Here is a 19146-nt window from a genome sequence, read left to right as displayed (position 1 = left end):
TGTAGTTGATACAGTTTCTTTAGCTTGTTTTCCCTGATTGTAAGTGGAGAAATTGTGGCTCATATTTGTAACGAAACAAATAGGTATTTTACTAAACGCTCTGAACACCTAACAGGCAGATGATGAAAGAGTGGACCGTGCGACACCAAATGAAATCTTTATTTTTGCAGCTATGTCTCAAATTATGGCAAGAGTAAAAACGATGTCTTTATCGGAGTACTGATCAAAAATCCACTTCTGTAAACACCAATTTCCTCACTAATTCTTTTACGAGATAGATATTTGTCCTACGATTTTTACACTTCAATGATAATACTGTGAATACAACTGACTACTTGTTCAGACTTCATCCTATTATGGATCACTTTCATATTGTTTCCAAAAAGCACTTATACCGATTTGAAAACCTTTACGTGGAAGAATCGCACCTTCTGTTCAAAGGGAGACTAAAAGTAAACCAACATAAAATACCAAACAACTAGCAAATAGTTAATATATCAGCGATGACATAATCAAACTGAGCTGCACGTGGCCGCGAACCAGCCATTCAGCGGGAACAAGCGGCCAGCCGTGCCTGCCGTCGACAGCGTTGCGCCCTACGCCCCCGGAGCCCGTCGTTAAAGGGTTATTTCACGAGTACGGTCTACGTACCAGGATTTTGTATAACATTACTGCCGAGGGGCCAACGGTCTAACGGTATGGCGGATTTTAAGTATGCTTATAAAGACGAAAATGTTGCAGGATTCTGTTACTTCCTCGAGTCATGCTGTCCTCGATGCGACCGGCGTACATGAAGCACTATGCCGGTGGCACTGTGTTCTCAGACAGCGACGGCAGCCAAGGAGCGCCAGCCTAAGCTCGCTGAAGAAATGAAATATCTTACAATATTATATTATGTCAGTTCCTGTACTGAAATGTACGAGTATAATAGACACATATCTGCTCCAGGTCAGATTTGCTCGATGTGTTAACGGAATGAAATTAATGTGGGTTAAGGATGCCAGGGACTCAAGGGGTGCAATATTTGTTTGGAATTCGAAACAATATATCTTGCTCGAGTTACAGAAATTTGTGACTTGTGATTAGTGGCTCGAAGTTTATCGGAGTGTATTTATCGGTGTGTTTACTGAGCACAAAGTTTAATATTGAGCATTTTGATTTTGTTTTGCTGTGAGAAATATTTGTGTTGGTTGTTTATTCTTTTGAATTCCTATACGACTTGTAGGAAGCAGAAATTCTCCATCTCTCTTTTCCAACTGCACGCAGACAGATACCAGAACGTTTCAGGGCTTATTAGACGATGAAAATAGCGGTTATGAGGGGATTTCATTTAGGCCCCCTTCGTGTGGTATTTGACCTAGATCGATGACAAAATCTTACTGCATCCAGGTTACGGCTGGGCAGGTTGATGGACTCATAGATCAGTCACCAACAGTAATTCCGTTTTCCCCGATAGCGACATCGTCACAAGGTACAAAAATATACGAACGCATTTGTTATTAGGGCTATGAGAATAGAAAATGTAGAAGAACCACAGGCACAAGGAACAGGTATTCTGATTCGTACGGATTTTAGACACCATGAAACCACTGAGATAAGGCAGTAGTACTGCAGGGATCAACGATGTCGCTGAAGAGCGTATTTTGTGTTATCAAATTCTAAGACAATGGTTCAAATGGCTCTGAGCACTATGGGGCTTAACATCTGTGGTTATCAGCCCCCTAGAACTTAGAACTACTTAAATCTAACTAACCTAAGGACATCACACACAACCTAAGGACATCACACACATCTATGCCCGAGGCAGGATTCAAACCTGCGACCGTAGCGGTCTAAGACAATGACGTAGATATATTAACGCAAAACAATTAATGTAGTAGACAGCGGTTGCTAGCAGTATGTATGGAAACTTCTTGTTATCAGCATATGATGCATTGGAAAACAGAACAGATCCGTCATCAGACTATTCGTTACAAAGTTGAGAGTTAGCGCTTTGTCGCCAACCACTTATATTCGTATTGTTTGTCTGTCTCTGTGTATACGTTTTTAAGAGGAAAACATATGACGTTTCGAGGATGATAATTTTGTTCGAAACGGAATTGTAGGCTAGTAAATAAACGTACTAAACAAAGATTATAACTGATAACAGCGCGCAGAAGAAAATTTGCATATTATGTGAAAACATTGTGGTAGGAGACTGGCAGCCGGAGGAGCAGCGGTCGACAGGTTGGTACCCGCAGACGGACACCAACTGACCAGCGCGACGGTGGGCGTCGGCGGAAGCGCGTCGGCGCGGCCGGAAGTGACGCAGGCGGGGTTCGGGGGAGGTGGTCCGGGCGCTGGCGAGCGGGTCGCGCCCCGGAACCGGCACCGGCGAGGCGCTTGCGTTATACTCGTAATAAGCCGGCGCGGCGCCTAGAAAGCGTGAACCGCGCACCGCGCTGTCTTGTTTCTCTTTTATTGGATGAGCTGCGCCGCGCTTGTGCAACACTCCGCTCGTCTGCCGCGCGACTCTGCCGACAGGCGAATCCTCAATTTTCCCACATTTCATCTGCATTTACGCGTAGTTCACTCATTATTCCGGCGCATCTCTACATGGCCGCTGCCAAAGCTTATGACTCATCAGTGGCTACAGTATGCCAAAAGCAAATTACTAAAAAGAGGTTTTGGTAAGGGCCGCAAGACTAATACCACAGTATCTATAGCAGTCCCCACAACAGAGGCCGCTGAACTGGCGCGTCACTAGCTGGTTGTGGCGGTCCTGAATAGCGGTACGGAAACAAATGACAACAACACGATTTGTCTCGTACACGGGAGAAACACTATTAAGTCATGAACTTCACTATATCCATTTGGCAGAGAGGAGAGCCCCTCAAGTTTATAATCTTATATTTTAGTTGTAGGAGTAGTACAAATCGTGAATAAATCGATAGGAAAATACTTCCCGCCTAGAAGACCGACCAAAGAATTATCTATACAGTTTACTTGTGCACATAAAGATGCGCAGTTAATTAGAACGACGGCATGCAGCATCACTTCCATACTGCCTTTACGTTCAATATTTATTTATTTTTCAGCGGCTTTCGATTTGCTCGCTTTTACAAGTATTTGCACCATCGCCATCACCACTCGCTTGTTTATTTATTTATTATTCCTTTTACAACTCAGAGCTATATTTTTAAGCCTGTAAGCTAATTACAAACTTCGTCCTCTGTCGCATTCAAGTAGGTCCACTGCCCAGTAAGGACGATCTACATAAACAGGCGAAATTCGGCTTATTAACTTGAGCACACGAGAAGCAGTGCAAGTTCTCGAAAATTGCAAATTCCCAATCTAGTCTCTACTCTTATTTTTCGTCTCAGGTTTTAATGGATCAAAAAATTTAACAGCGGACAGCCTGAGGAACAGTCGAATTTCTTAACCATCGACAGATTAAATTGTTTACAACTGCAAAGGTATAGCTCTAGGGAGTCAATACATTCCTGAATCTATCTTTGCTATGGAAGAACCATTTTTTCGATGACTGAACAATCCAGTGGTAGGGCGATGACTTTTAAGGAACGCATCGAACGCATGACTGGTGTGTTGATTTTGGTGCGTAAATACACGGATTAATATGTGCCCATATGAGTACAGTTTTATTGATTTTGAATTGGACATTAAATTTAACTTCGTCATTTTGGCCCAGAATCCTAGACGTAGAATTAATGATTTTTAAATGATTTTTTTTTTTACTGCAGAATCGCGTCCCTGTACCACAGAGCACTGAGACTGCCCTAAACGACCACGATAAGTCTACGGTGAGCCCATGTAATACCACCCCAGAACATCACTCCACACCACCTTGTTGCACATGTGAGACACAGATGTGGGGGCGTTTAATATACCTGGTTGTCTCCACACACCATGTCTGCGGTTATGTTACAAACAAATCGGAGTTTCATGCGTAAACAACACCAGACGCCAATCTTGGGGAGCCCATTTTGCATAATTTCTTGCCCATCCGTAACGAAGTACGTGGTATAGTCATGTACGACATGGTGCTCGCCGTGGTCGTCGCGAATGGAGATCCTCTTCGCACAAAATTAAATTTTCGAGCACTCAGCCCACGGGTCCTTTGACTCAAAAGTCGTAGATATCAATCACCCTGTAGACCTGTGGAACATAGAATGTAGACGGCCTGTGAGTCTTCCACACCACCTGTCAACTGGAACCGATTCATGTCCGCATCATATTACCTTGACTCAGTGCACACGTAGTGCAACACTGTTTGGCAAGTCTTCTGCGCTTAATCTTATGATGTGGATCCGACAATTGGTCGCAATTGTCCTTCATAGTATGATGGATGTTCACTATACTGTACCACAGATGACTAATACGTCCGTACTGGTGTTTTTCTTTCAACTGAAATGCTGGAATACATTGAAGGGCGGCGTTCTGCCCGTAGGTAGCGCTCATGGTAACCATATGTATGTCTACAGACATCGTCAGGGCGTGACCTTCCGAAAGGTAGAGGAACAGTTCAGATTTGCGAAACATTTGTTTATGTGTTTGTTTAAAATCAGAGCGACAATGCCCGTTGCATTATACAACTTAAGTATTGAACCTGCGAGTAATAAGATTGGTTTTGTACTTGCAGGGGTGCTTTCCAGTGCATATTGTATTCGAAAAATAAGAGAATCTACTATATCAAAGACCGAAGCAGCATCAAAGATATATACGTGAGATGAAGCCCACTCTAAACACGCCATCGTTAGTTTTGTCTCATTTCTACGAGAATAGAAGTGAAGCATTAATTTCCTGTGAACATCAAATCGGTTGCACAACACAATTTTACACCTTTTATTTGCAGGCAACAAGTGAGTGATATCTTAAGGGAAGTTACTTCTTGCTACGAAATTATATAACCGGTTTACAAGAGCGAGTGATTTTATTCGTAAGCAGTAGTTTACGGCGCCAATAAAAGGAAGAAACGAGAGCTGGCAGTAAAATGTACAGTCTCCTTTTGAGCTTCCGGCGTGCGTTCCCAAGGAGCCGTCTCGGAACACTGATGGAGGGAAATAGGTCCGGAGGTGATCCGTGTTACCTGTGCTCAGATAAATATCTCTAACGAGCCAATAAACGGTAGCTATAAAATTAATGTTACCGTTTATCTTTATGTGGCGTTTATGTCTTTGCCCACATGAGAAGACAGAGGTTATGGTCTAGCTTTAACCCCTAGGAGTGTGGCCACAGAGTTTTCGAAAAATCCGTTTGAGGAGTGTGTGTGTGTGTGTGTGTGTGTGTGTGTGTGTGTGTGTGTGTGTGTGTGGAGGGGAGGGGAGGGGAGGGGAGGGGAGGGGAGGGGAGGGGAAGGGAGCGATGAAACAGGTACGCTTAAGCAGTGCTGGTGTCAACATAAACACATGGCAAATGAAGACCTCTTCAGTACATTTTGGTCTGATAGGAATAGTGAGCGGTGGTTTAATAAAATCTCTAGAAATAATACTGCTTATGCAACTATAGATTATTCAGGTTGCTTGCACGCAGCCGTTACAGCACGCGGACTCTGTTTTCCTACATCTACATACATTGACGAAGATGACGGACTCCTGCATCTTTCATGTTCCAAGCGAATTTCCTGTGATGTTTCGGCAGGTATTTGCAATTTCGTTTTTGCAATGTTAAGTTGGTAGTCTAGTGGGATATATGTTTTATCGACGTGTGTTAAGAGGGACAGTAAAACACGAAAAATAACCAGTACTCCAGCAGCGCCGCCATGGCCCGCGCCATCTGCTACCGCCATGCAGCAGCGCTGCTCAGTCGCCGTTAGAGTACTTCACATTGTCTGTGTTTCACTGCCCCTGCTGTAGTCATACCGGCAAAATGAATATCGCACGTCACTAATTTGAGACAGCTGTATCGTATCGGCACATAAAATTTCGATTTAAAAATAATTTTGTTTGTAACGGGAAGCAAACCGACGTTTTCGGTCTACACTGGGCGTCGCAAGAAAAACGTGATGATCAGTATTTGTTTGAGCTGACTCCATGAGCACATTGCAAAAACCATATTGCAAATATATACCGAAATACCAGAGAAAGTCACCTGACGACTGTTACGAGGGACTCCATGTGTACGTCTACAACATTCAACAAAGGCAACACATTCGAAAGTTACAGCTTAATTTGTTGTCAAAAACTATACAAATCTTTAAGAACTCATTATTAACAACGTGACTGGAATTTGTTATGTTATTTCAGGGAACGCATTGTTTTGTAAAGCCCACGTCGAGGAATTGCTGACAAGTAACGTAATCTGTTTCGATGATCAAGCGACATTAAAATCAAACTCGTCACTTTGCCGGACGATGAATTTATTCCCACGCTGACACCACAGTGAGCGGCAACACGTGGGACAATATATCGACTGAAACATTGATCTAGTACGTATATAGTGTTGCAGCAGAATTCTTAATGTAAACTGGTAGCTTGCGTTAAGTGAACGTATTTACATAGCGGGTGTAACCGGTTTTTAGTGGGGAGACCGAAACAAACTGGAACATGAACGTCGTTTCTCTCTTTTGGATTGGGCTAACGTTCTTGTCACATGTACGGTTTTCCTCTTTTTCCGGCACGTGAGACTGAGACTCGAACTGGTATTAACTCTTAGCTCCAAACACTGCGAGTATCTAAGGGATTGACGAGACAGTTTTGCGTTGTGAATAGACTGAATTAGAGTTACACACACACACACACACACACACACACACACACACACACACACACACACACAAAGGAGGGGAGGAGGGGGGCAATTTTCATCACAGTAAGAGCAAAAAATGGTTCAAATGGCTCTGAGCACTATGGGACTTAACATCTATGGTCATCAGTCCCCTAGAACTTAGAACTACTTAAACCTAACTAACCTAAGGACAGTACACAACACCCAGTCATCACGAGGCAGAGAAAATCCCTGACCCCGCCGGGAATCGAACCCGGGAACCCGGGCGTGGGAACAGTAAGAGCAAAGATCAGCTGACGGCAACGATCGGCAGCGTGTCACGGAAGAATCTGCCTGAACTCTTGTATTTGTTAGCCAAAAATGCTGCATTCCGATAAAATGCCGTAGTGAGCCTCTCTGTTAATAATTATTATAAGAAAATATTTTGCTGATATTATAGACTGTGTGTCAAAATAGGCAGGATCTTCTCAAAAAAACAAAAATGATTTCATTTTTTATTGATTTAAATGTGTGTTGTAGAAGAGTAGCCAAAATAGTATTTACTACGTTCCGATGGAAGATCAAACTTGGCATGGTCAAGAGGAATTTTCCGGTAGCATCTAGTGACCGTTGCTACAAGTTGGAGATGCACGTTATGTGAGGAAGCTATATAACTAATGGTGGCAATTTGCGAATGATAATGTTTCGTGAAAACAATGTGATTGTTAAAAGAAGAGTACGAAGAGGCGTGAGACGAACTATGACAGCTGCCCCAATCGACCTTCATACGGAGAAGGTGGTGGTGGTGGTGGTGGTGGTGGTGGTTAGTGTTTAACGTCCCGTCGACAACGAGGTCATTAGAGACGGAGCGCAAGCTCGGGTTAGGGAAGGATTGGGAAGGAAATCGGCCGTGCCCTTTCAAAGGAACCATCCCGGCATTTGCCTGAAACGATTTAGGGAAATCACGGAAAACCTAAATCAGGATGGCCGGAGACGGGATTGAACCGTCGTCCTCCCGAATGCGAGTCCAGTGTGCTAACCACTGCGCCACCTCGCTCGGTTACGGAGAAGGAAGCTGCTTCTTGCCGACAAGGAAACAGCGTTAACACTAAGAATTACCAAAACCAGTGACATAGATACGTTTTAAGCTGAATTCTATCTTGTGTTTTCTTCCTAACATGTAATAACAGTTTTGAACCTATTTTACCAACGAAGCCTTTGTGTAATGCTGAGCAGTGGTTTATGTCACAAAACATTCTTTCAGAAACAATGGAGTTAGCAAAGGTATACTTGAACTAAATGAATGTTGCCCGCAGTTTATGTATTCCATTAAGCTTCTTCTGAGGAGATTTGAGCGCAGACTGGGTATTATCTATATGGCACGGAATAAAAGAACCAGGAGAGCAGTTTTGCAGACCACTGGTCTTAAGTACGACTCGCGATATCGATCTTTGTGTGTCTATCGAAGAATTTTCGGGAATAAGAGGTCAGAGCATCATACTATTCGAGCGGGTCGGATCTACACGTCATCGCCTAGTAATTCAAGTACCACAGAGAAACACGGTTGATCAAATTTCAAAAAACAAGCAGAAGGCAGAAAAGTCATAGAGATACTTGTACGCTATAATCAGACATCTTTTTCTTCGGATTAGCTACAATGACACAATGCTGCAGGTTACATGGACCTTACAACAGACATTACACACACAAAAAAAGAAAAATACGAGAAACAATTCCAAGCCTTAATAACAGGAGAAACTACGGGCTACCAGGAAAGATAACCATCAGCACCATGAGCGGAACGGAACAACACGTGATACTTTACGTACTGGAGAGGGAACAGAAAATGGCGAAAGATAGTGGAGGCGACATGCAGACTTGGAGAATGATGCAGCCTGTAATCACAGGCACAAATAGCATAAATCATTGTAGAAATGGAAACGAAGAACTCAAAAATACTACATGAACACGAGAGAACATTCATGTTGAACAGTTACTGAATGTGATTTCGCACTTGAAACACTTCCAAAGGAGTTAATGGAAGCAGAAATGTGCCGAGAAACATTACGTACGTGGTGGGTACTTCACTGTGCTAGCCAGTTTACAGCAGGTAATTGGTGAATGATCATTAGAAACGATGTTTAGATACAGCTCATAGTTTCCATTTACAGCTTTTTTTTTTTTTTTTTTTACGGAAGAATATTAGTTGGGACGATTAGTTGCGACGTAGATACCCATCGAAAACCTGCGCGGGCTCATTGCTAACGACGACCATATGCGGCAGCGGCCAACAGCGCCAGGAAATGTTTTAATGCAACATGGCACATTTTGGGGGATTACAGTATAGAGGCGTGTTACGAAGCAGTTAGAAGATGTTCAAGCGCGGGTTATCGAACGCGGAGGTGGAAAGGTCGATTTTTATGAATAGTGATACTGAGGATGAATTTAATGAGGATTACTTTAATTTTCCTTCGTCTCATAGTGAAGATATTGTTAGTACCGTCGATCTTGGTCTTTCTGCATCTCAGGCCTGAGAAAATCGTTCCTCGCGTTTCCCGCGCTCGACTTACAGGAATGAAAATGATGACGATGTTGATGAAGACAATTACTGCGAAAGAGATCCCCTTTATGTCTGTGGATAGTTTCTAGTGGTAGGGGACGGGCAGAAACGACCAGCACTGCACAGCCAGGGATAGGGTAAGGCGCGCACAGGAAGTGCACTGCTGCCACAGACTCACCAGCGAATGGGTTAATGGACGTGGATGTGCTGTAAATTTCCCAGTGAAACATTCCATCATTTTAAGACGCGGTTTGCCAACTTCCGACTGACTAAATAGTGACCAAAAGATACAAAATTTTCAACGTACATGTGAGGATACACTTAAGAAATAAGGCATCACAAATGAGCTGTAACTCATCAACATGACTCACGACTAGATGATAACTATCGTGTACAGTGATTTGGTCGGTGAGAATCGTTTAAAACTGTAGGCAACCGTTTAATATGGAGAGCGTCTTAAGAGTGACTGCTGTACCATACTTTCAGCTACTAATCTGCGGGGCGGCTGAGATGAGCGTGAGCGCGAGCAGCTGCTACACGCACTACATAGCGGGCCTACCTGTGAAGAGCATGCGTGGCGGCGAGGTGGCCGCGGCTGCGGCTGCGCCAGACTGCGGACTTTCGCCGGCCCGGCCCGCGCCTTACCCGCACGGCACGCCGCGCACGCTCCGCTGCACTTACTGCTCCACTCCAGACTGCTCTTCCTTCATGCCCAATAATCGGCCTACTCTGCTGTACCACGCACTCCCCGGTCGCGCTAACCCAAAAGAAACAACCGTCTACAATATTGTTAAGGCTTTCGTGGCCACTTGTTAACAGTCTTCCTACTGGCTTCTGTCTCGGGTTCTTCGGCCAAAGTTGGACGGAAAATTTTTCTGACGTTTCGTCAGCACGAGTGGCTGGCGTTGTCAAAGCTTCACCCTCCATTGCTGGTGGTGGACTCGCGGCCGCAGATTATATATACCTGGCACTCCAACAGCCAAGGGTTTTTCCGTGGTCATATTCGGAGCTGCTCATCCCCTGCTACCTACAGCGGTCGTCCGCTGCAGCACGGGAATCCAGGATCCGTCCAGCTTAAGGCTTTCTTCTCTGTCATGTTTGTGTATTTCTATAGCTTCACTGAACAAGCGGATATGATATCTCTTCTCTACAGCGTGTCGGCGAATTTTACTGTATGGTCGGTGTCGGACATAAGGCATTGATTTCTCCACCTGCCCCAACCTGCAACGCTTGTAGTTTTGTGCTGATTGAGCGTCCATTCATTCCAATATCCACTTATCCTCATGTCCACGGTATTCGGTAATAATCCCAACACAAGTGGGTCCCTTTCCTCCTCTGCCGATCTGAGTCACTCTTTCATCTTCTTTGTCGGTTTATAAATAGTCTTTAAGCTGTGTTTGCGCAATATACGACCTATTCTGTGCATTATCCTGCGAATGTGTGACAGAAAGGCAGTAGCCGCCACATTTTTTTTTTAACGACACAATGTCGCTACGTTTGTTTGATTCTGCGACACTTCTTATGTAGACTAACTGGTGAAGTACCCATTGTTCCTCATATCATTTTCCAGTTGTTGCATCTTGTGTCTGAAGTGTTGCGAACACATTGGTCTTTCTAAGCGTCACGAGCGTATTAATCATGTCTCTTTTCTGGCTCGGGTGATGACTGAACTGTTTGTTGCAGGTATCGGTCCCTCTGTGTCTGTTTCCGATGCAGTCTGTGTCCCACGTTTTCACCCTATGTCATGAGCAGAACACGTAGAAAGGGCAGCTGTTGGTCATTTCCACTCCATGGTAAATTTTACGTGCATGGAGGCTGTTCAGGTGTCCTAGGAAGTCACCGAGCTGTTCCTCACCACAGATCCACGCAACGTCAGTATCTATAGCACACCTTAGGTTTACAGGGTCCCCAGTCCAGCGCCTGTGCCTCAATGACCAAACGACAGCCTGGCAGCTTTGATGTTGCTTCTTTGTTTACCCAAGTGCCATCCCATGACTCTTTGGAATGCATTTGTTCCATTTTCCCGGAAGATGTCACCAAGCTCTCTCATGTACGTCTCACCACGAATTATTTCATGTGGAAGGACAACTTCTACTAACACTTCCAAGGCGTCGCGATGGGCAGTCCACTTAGTCCATTGGTGGCCAACTTCTTCGTGGAACATCTCGAAGCACAGGCACATGAGGTCGACAATACCTTCATTGCGCGGATCCATAGTGTGGAACAGCTCGGTGATTTCGTAAAACGCCTGAACAGTTTCCAAGCATGTAAAATTTATCATGGAGGTGGAAAAGGACCAATAGCTGCCCTTTCCAGATGCTCTGGTCACATGATATGTTGAAAACCTGGGGGACAGCGTGTATCGGAAACTGAGACATACGGACCGATACCTGCACCAACTGTCAAATCATCACCTGAGCAGGAAATAGGCACGATTAATACGCTCGTAACACGAGCAAGACGAATATGTGAGCCGCAACACGCGAGATGCAGTAGCTGCAAAGCGATCTGAGGAGAAATGGGTATTTCACCAATTAGTCTACATAAGAAGTTCACAGAATCAATGAGGTGAAGTGACACACCGTAAAAAGAAATGCTGGGTACGGCCTTTCTGCCATACATTCACACAGTAAGAAGATCGAAGAGTGTCTCAGGTCGGCAAAGGAGACTAGGGATCCATCCACAATGTCGGGAATATACCTCATACCTTGGACTTTCGGAAAAGTCTATGTTGGAATGAATTGACGATCAAGCAACACTAGGATTAGCGAACATAAGACGTATTGCAGGATGGGGCAGCTGGAGAAATTAGCCGCGGCGGAGGACACGTTATGTGACACCCATCACATAGTAAAATTCGCCGACACGGATGTTCTGGCTGTACAGAAGAGCTGTCGCACTCGCTTGTTCATGGAAGCTATAGAAATACACAAATATGACAACAGCTTCAACAAGAGAAGAAAGCCTGAAGGTGAACGGATTCTGGATTCTCGTGATGCAGCGAACGACTGTTGCCACCAAGTAGCAAGGGGAGAACCGCAGCGGGGAGAATCGCAGCGGAAATGACCGCGGAGAAGCCCTTGGGCGTTGTTGCAACAGGTACATATAATGTGTGGCCGCGAGCTCGACTCCAGTCCACCACCAGCAATGGAGGGTGAAGCTGTGACAATGCCAGCCAATCTTGCTGGCGAAAAGGCAGAAAAATCATCAAACAAACGTCAGCCGAAGAACCAGACACAGACGCCAACAGGCAGTTTGTTAACAACCATTTACTCAGTTTCTTTTAGTACAAACACACCTGGGACTGTGATTCACCTCTGTGACACCGACATTAAACTCTGCGGCCTATTCTTTCTTTTGAAACGCAGAGAGCCTTTTGTTGGCATCTAGTTTTACACCAATTCGGTTCCATAATCATGAATAGGGACAGATGTGACATTGGCACTTCGCTCACATGTTTGAGGAAGTCAATGTTAAACCCTTCTACACCGAGATACTAGTGCATGAATCTAAAGCGGAATTCCAGACCTGTCACCGCCTCTCGGTAACCACATCTACAGGGTAAAGCCCAGTTCCACCGACAAAATTTCGCAAGTTGCTCAGGGATATTTTTTCCAGTATCTCGGAATAAGGGACGCGAGGTCTCCGGTGGCTTGTTTCAGGCTGACTGCATTTCGTTCAATTTCTTGTCCCCTTTATCTTGGTATCTTTAGTGCACTGAAAATACCTATAAAACAGTCAACTGTTGGCATTATGCGGTATGCATGCGTTATTTGCAGAATAGTTCCATTCATTCACGATACTTGGCGTGGCCAACACTTCCGTTCACTTTACGCTTCGTCCTCAAACTTGCACTCAATGGTGCTCCGACCTGTCTACGGTTTGGTTGTTTTCCGGCAGTGTTACCTGTATGCCAACAGCGCTACATAGCAATACGGACTGGTTTAGCCTACTGATTACGAGTTGTATCACTTAAAGTTAACCAATACCACAGAAAAAAATAGCCCGACAGAGATCTGATCAGTACTATACGCACGGCCGCAGGCATTACTGTTGTCAACAGCAAGAATCGTTAGCAAATAAAACAAGTTTGTTTCAAGAAAGACACTACTTTTGCACTATTGTGCAGACATTTCCAGTGCAATACAATTACAAAGCTAAACGGCATTAAGAAATCAGTTACCCTGAAATATGTCCAAGGACACCATATGTCCCTCATTCCAAAATACTTAGAAAATTTCACTATACATCCTCCGAATTTTTTTTTGATGGAGTTAGAGTTCGCCCTATACATGAAGCAGACTAGTCAACATATAAGTCAATGTTGTTTTTTCCGGCACCTTACAGAATATTCCACTGGAAAACAACCCACCTCGAAAAACTGTCATACCTACTGCCACTAAATGAGATATACGTGTCACATTACAGTCTACCTATCCAGCCGGTCTGTATCTCACTGAAAAACGAAACGAGAACACTAAACATGGAAACATTTCGAATTTTCTTTTTCTTATTTGGTGTCCAAACACAAGCTACTGGCTTGGCTTAAATGGAAGAAATATTCCGTTCGATGTTGAAAGTGTTCAGTAATCAAAGTTAGTAGTAATCATGTCAAATTGACATAGCAGCGGAAAATGTACGAAATACCGCTGAACTAAAATAACTGACAGTCAGTGACTGCGGTTCGCGTATTTAAATTTCCTACGGCAGTGACTTGATATGAGATTTTAGTCTTGAGAGTCCATAGGTAAAGAATATGTTGTGCTCACTGGTGCAAGATCTTGAGTGTATTTACTCTTTTCCATACTATCAGTTTCTTAAAAACTTAGGAATTGCTGCACTCCTCCCCTATATGTTATTTCTAACGTACACTGATCAACAATGTCCGGACGCCCTTAGGCTTATGAAATGAGGAATCAAAAATGGTTCAAATGGCTCTAAGCACTATGGGACTTAACATCTGAGGTCATCAGTCCCCTACACTTAGAACTATTTAAACCTAACCAACCTAAGAATATCACATACATCCATGCCTGAGGCAGGATTCCAACTTGCGGCCGTAGCAGCACCGCGGTTCCGGACTGAAGCGCCTAGAACGCTCGCCCCCCAGAGGCCGGCAGTGCGGAATCAACCACTAAATGTCACGAGAGGTGAACCTGTTACTATACAAGCAGGCGAGGGGTATTGTGTTGACTGTAGGAAAGCAATACCAGCAGATAGGGTAGGTGAGGAGAGCTCGCCGACATCGAACGTGGAGTCGTCATTGGATGTCACCTGAATAACAAATCCATCTGGGGCATTTCAATCCTCCTAAAGCTGCCCAATTCGACCATTGGTGATGTGAATGAGAAGTGGAAACGCGAAAGAGCTACTATAAGCAAAACCAGGCAGACCTCGTGTACTGACGGGCAGGCACCGTCGAGCGTTGGAGAGGGTGGCTGTAAGAAGTAGTACCAGCAGTCCAGCTAGCACAACTAGTGTCCGCAAGGAGTTAGAGGGAATGGGGCACACTGTCGATCAGCTCCTCATAAGCGACACATTCCTGTCGTCAGTGTTAAGTGGCGTAAGAGATAGTGTACAGAGTCACGTCACTGGACAGTGGACGACAGGAAACGAGTAATTTGGAGTGGCGAGTCTATATACCCTGTGGAAATCCGATGGAAGAGTTTGGGATTGGCAAAAGACAATACACTGAAGTACAGAGGGAGTGGTGTTACAATATGAAGGTATTTTTCAAGGTTAGGCTGTGATCTTATTACATTTAAGAGGAAGGATGTGAATTTTTTTTACAGTATTGTGTTCTGCGTACAGCGTAGACGAGGACTGCTTCAGCATGCCAATGCACCCCGTCATAAGGCGGCACCTATGAGGCAATGGTTAGTGGACAACAACATTCCTGAAATGAACTGGCCTGCCTGGAGTCCCAAGCTCCACACGATCGAACATTTTAGGGATGAGTTAGAACGTCGACTTCGCTTCAGACCCCACCGTCCAACATCACTACTATCTCTAGTTTCAGCACTTGTGGAAGAATGGTCTGCCATTCCTCCACAGACACTTAGACATCTTAGATCAGATAGCTACAGCAACAGGCCTAAATGCGGTGAAACACGAGGCAGAGTGGACTTGGCGCCTGGCCGGGCACTCACCGTCGTGTAGGAAGGCCGCCTGCTGGCCGTGCGGAGTGTTGGCGCCGTACGCGCCGCCCGCGACGGCGTTGCCCAGGTACTCGCTCAGGTCCGGCACGCACACCGACTCGTACAGGCCGGCCGGCGCCGTGCCCAGCGACCGCTCCTTCTCCACCTCTGCAACACAACGCCCCATGCCACCAGGTCACTCCTCCGGCGAAACAACGTGTCCCCGCAAAGCCTCCAGTGTTACCTTCTACTCTTATGCCCAAAATACTCGCAGACGTCCATAGACGTAACCAACTTTCACAAAGCAATCTTTTCGTAACATCTTACAACCTTCTGCGACGTGTTCTTGAGAGGTATTTAGCACTTATTTTAAGTGCTCTCTCTCTCTCTCTCTCTCTCTCTCTCTCTCTCTCTCACACACACACACACACACACACACACACACACACACACACACACACACACACACACACACACGCGAGCTAACACACACACGCGCACGCACACACGCGCACGCACACACACACGAGCGCGCGTGCATACATATTATAAAAATTAATGTACGTATATATGAATGTATGTATGTATTTATGTATGTTCCACAACATCTCCTAAACACTGGACCGATTTCAACCAAACTTGGTACACGTGTATCACTTCCTGCCTGGAAAGAATCGCTATGTGGGTAAGTACAACTTGTACAGGGTGGTCAGGAAATGTGTGAAATTCTCGTAGGGATGTTACAGGGCAGGTTGTACTGAGACATAAATGTTAAGAAAGAAATTCGATACGTTGCTCCGTTTACGAGTTATTTAGCATAGAATTTAGCCAATCGGGGCGTCGCGCGCTCGCATTCAAGCGGCCTGCCAGGGGTGGTGTTGCCCAACGAGTGCTTTGTCTCGTTAGCTGAAACTTGAATTTACGCGCGCGACGAGATGATTGGCTAACTTCAATGCTACATAACTCGGAAACGGCGCAACGTATCGAATTTTTTTTGTAACATTCATATCTCGGTACAACCTGCCCTGCAACATCCCTACAAGCGTTTCAGACATTTTCTGACCACACTGTTTATCAAAGGGGTCGTGGTGGACTGGAAAAGCACTGCAGCCCATGAAGCGCGGCTACCCGCACATTAGTCGTCCGGTACTTGAGAATGGGGGCACTCAGTGCACTTTGCACATGATTGCAAACATTTACAAAACTTTTCCTTGGCGACGGCTCCTACAAAATAACGAAAGGAAAAAACTTTACCCCTTTCTGCATTTTCACTGTTAGTGCAGTAAAGATGCTGCATGAAGCACGGCGTTTTAATTTTGCTAACAGTATTCGCGACACATTTTGCTAACAGTACTCACATTTACCACTGAATGTACAATCAAAATTGTATCATTTTACGACGCACAGTTCAGAAGATATGAAGTCAGATACTGCGATGCGTAAAAAAATCTATGGCATCCCGTATGACGTTTTAATTTATTATTTCTTTACTACTAACTCTATTCGCAACCTATTTCGCAGACAGTATCTACAAATGCTGCTGAATGTCCTTAACAAAATATACCGTTATACGACACAATAGTTCAGGAGATACGACGCCATACACATTGACCTGCCTGAAAATAAAACTGCAGAGAGAAATTTGATAGAGATAAAGGTGAAATACGTGTACAAATACGTCTGAAATGTGTTAAATATATTTTACATATGCACGAGAAAAGTCACGAGCAATCAGCTCATCCTGGACCCCTAGAACGATTTCAACTAAAGTTAGTACACGTATTAGTTTCGATATGGAAAGACATATTGAGGAAGTAAGAACTATCAGAGTTCTATTCGTGTGTGATAACGTGGAGTGAGAGAGGGCGAAGGAGGAGGCGGACAAGGAGAGGGGAAGGAGGAAAGGGGAAGAAGGAGACAGACTAAGATTGGAATAAATACATACACACGGGCAATGTCTGTTACTCAGCTTGTTTCGAATAACGCTGTGGGCACGTAAATTGTTTTTAAGCTTACGATGGATCGAATTCCTGCACTTTCTCGATTTATTAGACGATTCCGTGGGATCAGTACATATCGAGCATAAGTTAATCCATGTTAAAGAGGAGTATCACAAATGAGATCATCAGAGACAAACTTAACATCAAAATGGAGACCATGTAGGAGACGAACGGAAAGAATTCTGTATCTTGGAATCAAAACAAACCATGACGGACGAAGAAACGATAATAATCAGACTAGCACAGGCAAAGAGAGCATTGTTGACCAAAACACGTCAAACTGTATGTGATACCTGGTTTAATTCGTTACAGAATTTTTCGAGGATGCACGTCTGGAGCACAGCATTATAAGTGTGAGCCATGGACTGCGGAAAAAAAAAGCAAGTAATCGGAACGTTTCAGGTGTGGTATGGGAGGATGCGATCTCTGGACGAAAGGAACTAACTAGAAGAAGACACAGTATGATAGACCAAGTGTTAAGACACCAGGGAATAATTTCCATGGCACTAGGTGGAGCGGTAGCGGGGAAGAATTTTAAGGGAAGAAACAGACTGGAATATATTTAACAAAATAATTGAGGAAGTTGAGTGTAAATGATACTCTGAAACGAAGAAAATGGCACAGGGTAGGAAATCTTGGCGGGCCACATGGAACCAGAAGACTGGTGAAAAAAAATCGAACTGCCACATAATGCAAAGGACAGGAAAGCTTTTATAAAGTGACAACACCTTGTATGAGCACGGCTGCGCTATTAACGTGCCTCAAGGTCATCTGACCTGGGCACGCTGCTTTTGTTCTCTACGTACAGCCGTCATGTGTACTAATAGGATAACCGGTCACATTCTATGCAACGAAATGAAAATGTTTTCTTGTCATCGTACTGTGGCAACTTCGGACGCTAACAGGAGCTGAAAGCACATCTGCTGTGTCACACTGATATCTTATGTATACAGTATCGAAGCGAAAAATTATCGAAACTGTTTTTCTGCCTAGGTTGAATAGGTTACCACTATCGTCGCTGAGTGCTTAATTGAAGACGAAGCCGAAAGAGCACAACGTCAGTCCAGACAACCGTGAGAAGAGTGGATTAGCACGTAGCTCTTCTACTGCAACCGGGTTGTTAGTACCGCATCGAAGGAATATTAGTCTTCGTCATGCTGAAAACGTATCATTCGAGCAAGCTGCCCCAAAAATGGTAAGGTGATACCGCAAGAGTGGTATTTACGGTAATGGCTTAAGTAAGTTTGTTTGGAGGACATGGAAGCAGTAACGTATTGACTGTCCCATGAACTACGTATGAAAATTTTGATTTAAAACATACAGATATACAGATCTTCCGCAAGCCAGGGCATAGTGCACGGCGGAGGGTGCTTCGTACTAATATTAGCTCTTTCCTTTCTCATGATCCCCACGCGAGGTATATGGTAGTGGCAGCAGAATAGTCTTTAACAGTATTCATTGAATACAGGTTCTATAAATTTACTCAAGAGGGTTACATACATAACTATAGCAATTAATAGTCAAAATAATAGCGATTAGAAACTTCACCTATTCGAAACACATGCCATATCCGTGACGACTTGACTACTGTGTTGAAGCTCGAGCTGAACGCAGTCGATTCGAATCCTTGTAGCAGAAGAAAAATTCTTCACCAGCATTCTTGACCAAAAGACTGAGTGCAGAGTCTGGAATAAATCCAGATATTCTCTGCAATGTCTCGTATAGTTAAGGTACATGTTGGTGATCC

General features: G+C 44.4%; 1 protein-coding gene across 4 annotated transcripts in view; it reads right to left on the bottom strand.

Moving 5' to 3' along the window:
• Positions 1-19146, bottom strand: part of LOC126260016 (ETS-like protein pointed) — an 840855-nt gene that overhangs the window by 55140 nt on the left and 766569 nt on the right. For all 4 annotated transcript variants that reach the window (XM_049957178.1, XM_049957179.1, XM_049957181.1 and 1 more), the window contains one exon: positions 15412-15567. In XM_049957178.1, the coding sequence (XP_049813135.1) occupies positions 15412-15567 (156 nt within the window). The remainder of the gene's footprint in view (positions 1-15411; positions 15568-19146) is intronic.

The sequence above is a fragment of the Schistocerca nitens genome, chromosome 5 (genome assembly GCF_023898315.1).
Source record: "Schistocerca nitens isolate TAMUIC-IGC-003100 chromosome 5, iqSchNite1.1, whole genome shotgun sequence".
NCBI lineage: Eukaryota > Metazoa > Arthropoda > Insecta > Orthoptera > Acrididae > Schistocerca > Schistocerca nitens.
This window is presented reverse-complemented; position numbering and strand designations above follow the sequence as displayed.